A 10,000-nucleotide genomic window follows, 5' to 3' on the forward strand; every position below is an offset into this window, starting at 1 on the left:
TACTGTTCAAACGCAAGCAGCGCGTGTCGCGGACACACACACAAGCACAGTTGCTCTACGGTTGCGCAGTGGAGATGTTGGACACCGCGCGCTCCTCCTCGCTCACCTCCGGTCACCGGCGCACAGAGGCTTCATAAAAATTGTTCCAGATGAACCGCCCTCGTCCCTCCGGATCCTCGCCCTCGATCCACGTGCAATGGCTTAACCGGAAAGACATTGCCGTGCGCATGGAGGACAGCGTCAGCTTGTGCCAAAAGGCCCTCCAGATCGTCACCGAACTTTGCCTCGCGGGACACGTCGACCGGGAGAAATGTGCGGATATATTCCCGCTGGAGAGCAGTTCGCCAGGTAAAGGACATGCAGGTAAATCCCCCAAATGATTCTAATATTATTTTTCTTCATCGCTTAACAAACTGTTATTTATTTTGGTTCGATGAATGAACGGAACGTAACAGGTGTGCAAGAGTGCGACTTTTCCTCAGTGTAGATTCAGTTTGGTTGACGTGTTGAACGCAGTAAACCTATTGATGTGTTTTACGTGGAAAGGCATCCAGAAAAAAATACACTTTAGTTGAGGATGAAGCCAGCCATTGTGTTCAGGCGAGCAGCAGGTGTGATGAAGCACAGCAGCTCAGAGCCTGCAACAAGTGGCAGCGGTTTACACATTTCTATGGCTCACCGTCTGCTGAGTCAGCCTGAAGTGCAGCTCAATCGCTTTTGTCGATGTTTTTTCTTTTGTACTCTACTTGTGGTCTTATAAGTTGGAGCGCTTCTGAAATTAGGATCTTTTGTTTTCCTTTCGATGTAGACTATAGCGCAGTGCCTGAATGATGTGTAAATCAATTGCGATCACACTATATGTAATGTGTACCGCGAGGACGTTAAACCGGTTCTGCCCTTCTAATGTAAAACGATTTTCCCGCAAGATTACGGTTTCTCCTGTAAAGAGCCACGCGGCGCCACGTGCTCCGCGTTGGTGATGAAATGCTGTGTACCCTGCCTCATCTTCCTTACAGCTCATCTTCCTTACAGCTCACTCTTCCTCTTCTTTTTTTCTCTCTTGCACGTGTGTCTGTCTTACTTTGTCCTTGTGATGCCTGCTTGACCCCCCCCTCCCTCTCTTTCTCTTACTCTCTCACGCCTCTCATTCTCTCTCTCTTCCTCCGTGTCGCATCTCTCTCCTGTGTCTCCGTCCTCCTCCACCCCCCTCCCTCTCCCCCTCTCTCCCCCCCTCTCTCTCTCTCTCCTCCTCTCCCCCCTCCCCCCCCCTCTCTCTTTCCCTCTCCCTCCCCCTCTATCCCCCCCTCTCTCTCCTCCTGTCTCCCTCTCCTCCTCCCCCCCTCTCTCTCTCTCTCCTCCTCTTTCCCCCTCCCCCCCTCTGTCTCTCCTCCTCTCTCCCCCTCCTCCCCCTCTCTCTCTCTCCCTCTCTCTCTCTCTCCCCCCTCTCTCTTTCTCCTCCTCTCTCCCCTCCTCCCCCCCTCTCTCTCTCTCTCTCTTCCTCTCTCCCCCTCTTTCTCTCTCTCTCTCTCTCTCCCCCTCTCTCTCCCTCCTCCTCTCCCCCCTCCCCCCCTCTCTCTCTCCCTCTCCCTCCCCCTCTATCCCCCCCTCTCTCTCTCCTCCTGTCTCCCTCTCCTCCTCCCCCCCCCTCTCTCTCTCCTCCTCTCTCCCCCTCCCCCCTCTCTCTCTGTCCTCCTCTCTCCCCCTCCTTCCCCTCCCCCTCTCTCTCTCTCTCCCTCTCTCTCTCTCTCCCCCTCTCTCTTTCTCCTCCTCTCTCCCCATCCTCCCCCCTCCCCCCTCTCTCTCTCTCTTCCTCTCTCCCCCTCTTTCTCTCTCTCTCTCTCTCTCCTCCTCTCTCCCCCCCCTCCCCCCTCTCTCTCTCTCTCCTCCTCTCTCCCCCTCCTCCCCCCGCTCTCTCCCTCTCCCACTCTCTCTCCCCCTCCTCCCCCCTCTCTCTCTCTCCTCTTCTCTCCCCCTCCTCCCCCCCTCCCCCCCTCTCCCTCCTCTCCTTCCTTCCTCCCCTCTCTCTCTCTCTCTCTCTCTCTCTCTCTCTCTCCCCCCCCTCCTGATGTAGACGTCTCCGTCAGCCTGCTGGCGGTGCTGGTGGGTTTCTGTGGCCTGTCTCTGTTGGTAGTCTCTCTGTTTGTGTTTTGGAAGCTGTGCTGGCCCGTCTGGAGGAGCAAGGCTCAGTCCGCCCACGCCGACAGCAACGGCGTCCACGCCGGGCCCCGCTGCGGCCTACCCGAGGCCCCGCCCCCGGCGCCGGCCCCGCCCCCCCTGCCGCCGCCGGGGGCGGGGACGGCCGAGGAGCGGCAGGAGCCCCGGGAGAAGAAGGAGAGGAAGGAGCGGCGGCCGGCGCGCGAGGCCAAGGTGAAGCTCCAGGAGGCGGCCATGAAGATCAGCCAGACATCCCCGGACATCCCGGCGGAGGTGGAGACCGCCCTGAGGGACAAGCTCAGCCAGCAGGCCAAGATCCAGAGGCAGACCACCGAGCCCACCTCCTCCTCACGGTAGGTCTACCCTACCATACCGTACCCTACCGTACCCTACAGTACCCTACAGTACCCTAACCTACCCTACCGTACCCTACCCTACAGTACAGTACCCTACAGTACCCTACCCTACCATACCGTACCCTACCGTACCCTACAGTACCCTACAGTACCCTAACCTACCCTACCGTACCCTACCCTACAGTACAGTACCCTACAGTACCCTACCCTACCATACCGTACCCTACCGTACCCTACAGTACCCTACAGTACCCTAACCTACCCTACCGTACCCTACCCTACAGTACAGTACCCTACAGTACCCTACCCTACCCTACCGTACCCTACCCTACCATACCGTACCCTATCGTACCCTACAGTACCCTAACCTACCCTACCCTACCGTACCCTACCCTACCGTACCCTACCCTACCCTACAGTACCATAACCTACCGTACACTACCCTACCATACCCTACCCTACCCTACAGTACAGTACCCTACAGTACCCTACCCTACAGTACAGTACCCTACCCTACCCTACCGTACCCTACCCTACCGTACCCTACCCTACAGTACAGTACCCTACCCTACCCTACCCTACCGTACCCTACCCTACCGTACCCTACCCTACAGTACAGTACCCTACCCTACCCTACCCTACCCTACAGTACAGTACCCTACAGTACCCTACCCTACAGTACCCTACCCTACCCTACCGTACCCTACCCTACAGTACAGTACCCTACAGTACCCTACCCTACAGTACCCTACCCTACCCTACCGTACCCTACCGTACCCTACAGTACCCTACCCTACCCTACCGTACCCTACCCTACAGTACAGTACCCTACAGTACCCTACCCTACCCTACCCTACCGTACCCTACCCTACCCTACCCTACCCTACCCTGCAGTACAGTACCCTACAGTACCCTACCCTACAGTACCCTACCCTACCCTACCGTACCCTACCCTACAGTACAGTACCCTACAGTACCCTACCCTACCCTACCCTACCGTACCCTACCCTACAGTACCCTACAGTACCCTACAGTACACTACCCTACAGTACCCTACAGTGCCCTACCCTACAGTACCCTACCCTACCCTACAGTACAGTACCCTACCGTACCCTACCTTACCCTACACTACAGTACACTACAGTACCCTACCCTACAGTACACTACCCTACCCTATCCTACCCTACAGTACACTACCCTACAGTACCCTACCCTACCCTACAGTACCCTACCCTATCCTACCCTACAGTACACTACCCTACAGTACCCTACCCTACCCTACAGTACCCTACCCTACCCTACAGTACCCTACCCCAGAGACCCTGCAATGGGGATCCCCTAAAATACCCAGTAGTGTTCTTATAGTGTTAGTCTTATAGTGTTAGTCTTATTGTTGTAATAGTGCACCTTGCATGGTGCAAGGTGCACTATTACAACAATAAGAGAGAGATCAAACAGGAGCACAGACGACCAGGGGGGACAGCGCTCTCCGCAGCCTGGTGGAAGTCCTTCTGCTGGCGATACATCGGGCGATGTCATCGTCCATGTGACCTACAGCTAGCGACAGCACAGCACCCCGGGCCATAATCAATCGTTTCAAAATGATTGATTTAGAAACGCTTTAATGATCAATTCGAACCCACAGGGTGGTCTGCTTCAGCACCCCTGGGGAGCGACAGTTCTAGGGGTCAGATGCGGTCCTCACACAGGTCCTCACACTCTGACTCCCAGGGTGCACTGCTCTCCTGCGGTGCTCAAACCCTCAAAGTCCGTCTGATGAGTGTGAGGCAGTGGGCCCCCACCCCCGGTGGTGGCGTTGTGCGTTACGTAACCCGGCCGCTGTCACAACACAACCCCTTGTGGCTCTCAAGGGGGCTTCGCCCACGAGCTGGGGGCGGGGGGATGTCACGGAGAGGGACGGTGCCCCCGGCCAATGACCTCGGACCGATGTGTCACATTACACAGTAGTGGCACGCCACCTCCTCTCTCTGAAAACCTCAACGTGTGTGTTTACATCTGTGTGTGTATATTTTCACACACGTCTGTTTGTATGTGTGTGTTTGTGTGTGTACTCATGTTTGTGTGTGTCTGCGTGTGTGCATGTGATTTTGTGTGCATATATGCACTCACGTCTGTGTGCATTTGTCTGTTTGTGTGTGTCTGTGCACGTGTGTACGTGTGAGAGTGTGTGTGTCACCGTGACTCTGTGTGTTTGTACCTATGTGCATGCGTTCATCTACACGTGCGCTTGTCTGTACTCGAGTATGCGTGCGCGTGCATTCTCACGTGCGTATCCATGCGTGCGTGTGTCTTGCTACCATGGCAACGTGCGGAAGCAACCAGGTAATTAAACAATTAGGTCCAGCTTCTCCCTGTTTGGTGAGACTTGTGTTTAAAGGAGAACCGCCACCATGAGTATCGCTGGGGGGGCGTCAGGCTAGAGTCACCTCCCAGAGCAGCTGCACACTGGAGCCAAGTGCAGCCATTATCTGCACTCAGTTTGTCATTAGCCCGAATAATTACACATAGTAATAGCATTACAGCGCGCCGCGGACAATAGGAGGCACCGCTCCCACCGGGAGAACCAATGACGACACAGCCCATCGCCATGGGACCGGCCCCTATTGTCCGCACGCACGCACGCACGCACGCACGCATGCATGCACACCGTACGCAAGCAGGTACATGCACGCACGCACGCACGCACACACACAGTACGCAAGCACGCACGCACGCACGAATGCACGCGCACACACCGTACGCACGCACACACCACGCACGCACGTACATGTACGCACGCACGCGCACGTTTTTTCCCGCTCTCCTCTGAGGAACTAGGATGGGCGGGGCTGTTGAGAACGACGGCCATTCGACGCCCGCCTCACCTCCACGATGGTTTGTGTGCCGGGCAGAGAAGGTCTGACGGAATGAGGCCGCAGTCGTCCGCTGACCTCTCACTGGGTTAGGAGGCGTTACGAGTTCAGAGCCGTTCACCGGCCCCCGATACACAGCGGGGGGGCAGGATGGAAACCCCAGCATGGGAGGACTTAACGCTCCGACCCAGTGTGGCGAGGTGCTACACGCCACCTCCTGAGTTTGGCAGTTGGGTTGACAATGATACATGAGCTGGTTCTCCGAGTTGCCTTGAATTCATTGAACAGGTGTGGAGCCCGTGCCAGCCGATCCGTCTGACCGTGGCTAGGTGAGGCCGCTTAAACTAACCATCTCTCATCTCTCACTTCTCCTGAGGGACTTTTACTGGGCTCCTCCAGAACAGCGACACAGGCTGAGGATATGGGAGAACCGGTTTAATATAGAGTTGGATTGACAATGATGTGAGCTGGTGCTCTGAGTCGCCTTGCAGGAGAGCGGTGTGTGCGGTAATGACTGGTTTAACCAGTGCACGTTGAAGTCCTTCAACAGGTCTGCAGGCCCAACCAGCCAATCTGTCTAACAGGGGTTAGGTGAGGCTGCTTAAACCAGCCATCATCCACACTCACTCACACAGAGGTATTGAGCTGGTACTTTATAGATAGCTCCGTCGCCAAAAGAGGCCAGAACACTACAGATGAAAACAGCCTTTAGGCATTGGGATCGAGGTTTCCCCACATGGGTTTTCTTTTTAAAATGAATAAAAAGATTGTGTTCACAAAAACATTTATTTTTCCATTAGTATTGTGTGTGGCAATGGATGCTTGTTATTCAATGAATGGTTAAAGCTTATCTTTTTCGGTTTTGTTTGGCTTTAATTATAGTGTATTTTGATAGTGTTGTGTACACTCTGAAATTTGAATAGTTCAAAGTATTTACTTGAGCAAACCCATATGCGAGTAGAACATTTTTACAGTTAAACTCTGTGTTATCTTCTTTTTTTTGCTTGAGATGTTTCCTATTATTTTTTCCGCCATTTTGCGGCTTTCAGTTTGCTGTGATTGTCCAACTGTCAAACATATTGCAGTTGCTAGGTTACAAAATCAGCCGCCGAGGCTTTGAATAAAGGTTCAACTCCATTGGGTCACACAAATGAGCTGCTGCAGCTTTAAGTAATTGTCAGTTTCCAAGAAGTTTCTCCGCCTTCGGATAATTGATGTCTGATGTGCGGAACAGTTATTTCACATCTCACTACAGCCGGAAAGAAGTGCAGGCCAGCTTACAGTTAAGACTACGCAAAGTGAAAGAACCATTTGAAATTTGTTTTAAAAGGTGTGCTAAGAAAAAAACCGTTATTTCTTGACACCCCCTTTTCTTAAATACTTTAACACAGCAGCGATAATTTTCAAAAGCTGAAAAGTGACAGGTTGTGTTAAAATAATCGCGCAGACGGCCAATTCACCTACAAATGTTTGGGTTCACCTCTCCCCCTATGAGCCCCCTTTTGAGACCCTCTTTCTCCCCCATCAGCCACAACTCGTTCCGGCGCCACCTGCCGCGGCAGGTGCACGTGACCAGCATGGACCTCAGCATGGAGGCGCTCCCTGTGCGGCAGCCCTCCACCGTCAGCATCGGCCGCATCAAGCCCGAGCTGTACAAGCAGAGGTCGGTGGACTCCCAGGACGGCGAGCCCCGCCCGCCGCCGGAGCTCTGCGGCAAGCTGAGCTTCTCCCTGCTGTACGACTACGAGGAGCAGGGCCTGGTGGTCCGCATCCTGAAGGCCCTGGACCTGCCCGCCAAGGACTTCAGCGGCACCTCCGACCCCTACGTCAAGATCTACCTGCTGCCCGACCGCAAGACCAAGTTCCAGACGCGCGTCCACCGCAAGAACCTCAACCCCATGTTCGACGAGACCTTCCGCTTCGCCGTGCCGTACGACGAGCTGTGCGTGCGCAAGCTGCACTTCAGCGTGTACGACTTCGACCGCTTTACCAGCCACGACATGATCGGGGAGGTGGTGGTGGACAACCTGTTCGAGCTGTCCGACCTGTCGCGAGAGGCCGTGGTGTGGAAGGACATCCACGCTGCCACCACGGTGAGCACTCCCTCCCTGCTCTCTCCCCTCCTTCCCTCCCTCTCTCTTCCCTTCCTCCTCCTTCCCTATCTCCTTCCTCCTCTCTGCTCCCTCTCTCCTCCCTCTCTCTCCCTCTCTTCTCCCTCTCTCCTCCCGCTCTCTCCCTCTCTGCTCCCTCTCTCCTCCCTCTCTCCTCCCTCTCTCCACCCCCTCTGCTCCCTCCCTTCTCCCTCTCTCTCCCTCTCTCCTCCCTCTCTCCCTCTCTGCTCCCTCTCTCCTCTCTCCCTCTCTCCTCCCTCTCTCTCCCTCTCTGCTCCCTCTCTCCTCCCTCCCTCCCTCTCTCCTCCCTCTCTCTCCCTCTCTCCACCCCCTCTGCTCCCTCCCTTCTCCCTCTCTCTCCCTCTCTCCTCCCTCTCTCTCCCTCTCTGCTCCCTCTCTCCTCTCTCCCTCTCTCCTCCCTCTCTCTCCCTCTCTGCTCCCTCTCTCCTCCCTCCCTCTCTCCTCCCTCTCTCTCCCCCTCTCCACCCCCTCTGCTCCCTCCCGTCTCCCTCTCTCTCCCTCTCTCCTCCCTCTCTCTCCCTCTCTGCTCCCTCCCTATCTTTCACTGACATTCAGAGGTTTTGTATGTCCTGCACCTGTTGTTGAATGGATGCCCCTGAACCAATCAGTGAAGACATGATTGGTCAGAAATTAGCTGGGACTGGTCTTAATTCTCAGTCAGACAGAGGCAGGTGCAGTCACACATTCCCACAGAGCATTACCCTCACTAATAGCTGACGAATGGCCAGGCCGTTTCTAACAGACTCCAGTGATTAAACCTCATCAGCAGTGTTGGCCTCAGGGTTCCCCGACAGCGTGTTGTTGTTGTTGTACGTTGAGATGCGAGTAGTGTGGATAGATGAGGTGAAAAGGGGAGCGATGTGTGTATTTAGAACCAGCTGAGACACATAGAAACATTTGGCTGCAAGGGTATGAGTTTAGTTGAGTTCCTTTGCATAATCGCATTGCTCATTGGAATGAGCAATGAGATGGACACCCACGTGGACTGGGTGTTGTGCACGGAGCGAAGACTTCAGTACAGGAGCTCAGCGCGGGCATCCCTGAGGTCACAGGCAACCAGTAATACCAGAGGTGAAGCCTGTAAACACAGGGTACTGCTACAAACTTCAGCCAAAATATCGGTTTATTTTCTGTTAACTAATAAGACGACAGGAAACTAAACCCAATTAATATAGATGTTTGGAATAATCATTGTATGTATTAATGAAAACACAATGCTCAAGTCTCTTTTAATAAATTCAACAAAAACGTTTCTATCAGGGATGTGATGTAAACTAGATAAGGTTTGATTATAATTGATTTTACAGGTACTTGATTGCACAACATACAAAAACAACAGCATGTTCTTATAATCAAACGGCAAGCGAAGCGAAAGGCAATTATCCACCTCGTTGGACAATAAAGTTAGCAAGGTATTCAAAATGTTCTCGCCACCAAACACACCCTGTGTTCTCAGTCCCAGCAGACCTTCCCTTTCTATTTGTTTGTATTATACTAGTCTCACCAGATGAAAGCATTTTGGTATCTTCTACAAGAATTCAACCGTTATCCTGTAATTATCTCGTGCTGCACAATGCTGCTGATTGCATTGTGTAGCGGGTAGCTCTCCAGGCTTTGTATTGCCGCCCGTTGAGGCCGGGTCGTTACCAAACACAGCCCACTGTAATCACTATCATTATGATTCCCCCAAAAGCTCCTACCTATTCATGTGACATGGATACACTCCGAATACTAGCTCGCCTGCTCGGCTTGACCAATTAAGTATTTAGCTGAAGTATTTGATTTGTTCATAAGTGAGTCGTAAGGCATAAGGCTTGATAAAGTTAAAACAAAAGTGAAATTGGCATGTTGGGTGTCAGCTCTTGATTTAAGTGATTTTTCTCCCGGTCGCAAAACTGTCACTTGGATATGTGGGCTCTTCTTCAAGGAAGTACATTTGGACCGAAACATCATTTCAAGGCCTGAATTGAAAATCATTCTTTCAACAATAATAACCACCTAGTCGGCCCCTAGCCAATACATCGTTCCCCCTATTTGTCATCCAACCATTCAGACACACCTTTGATCTCATACTCGAATCCTTCTTCTGCTAGACCACGTCCTGTTGAACCCGCATCACTTCCTGTGTGTGGCGTGTATGTTATGTGTTCATCCCAGTGTGTGGTTTGGTAACCTGCAGTGTACCAGTGTCATTATCGTGACACTGCAATCAGCCTGACGACAGAGTCATCTCCCATTAGGCTGATTGGTGCTTCTGGTCGCAACGAATCTCTCACTTAATTGCAATCCAAAGCAGATGAGGCGTTGGTGATGGTGTGTTGCTGTGTGGGCTGGGATCTCCAGTTGCTCCTCAGGGTGACGACAGAACTGAGAAGTGGGTGCCAGGTCCCCTCTGAAGACAGGTTATCCCACAAAGTTTGCTGATAGCGATGCAATCGCTCTATTTCCAGCTAACTAGATCCAATCCGATCCAATCTGATCCATG

At 53.1% G+C, this 10,000-nt stretch overlaps 1 protein-coding gene across 2 annotated transcripts in view; it reads left to right on the plus strand.

Annotated features, from left to right (window-relative positions):
* Positions 1–149: 149 nt before the first annotated feature.
* The window catches only part of syt10 (synaptotagmin X), a gene marked incomplete at both ends in the record, with an annotated part of 15,348 nt that continues 5,497 nt past the window's right edge, over positions 150–10,000 (plus strand). Inside the window, 3 exons of one of the 2 annotated variants that reach the window (XM_079734908.1) lie at positions 150–363; positions 2,072–2,507; positions 6,912–7,476. In XM_079734908.1, the coding sequence (XP_079591034.1) occupies positions 150–363; positions 2,072–2,507; positions 6,912–7,476 (1,215 nt within the window). The remainder of the gene's footprint in view (positions 364–2,071; positions 2,508–6,911; positions 7,477–10,000) is intronic. The other variant, XM_079734909.1, reaches the window with a different exon arrangement.

This window comes from Pollachius pollachius (genome assembly GCF_949987615.1).
Source record: "Pollachius pollachius genome assembly, chromosome: 4".
Lineage (NCBI taxonomy): Eukaryota > Metazoa > Chordata > Actinopteri > Gadiformes > Gadidae > Pollachius > Pollachius pollachius.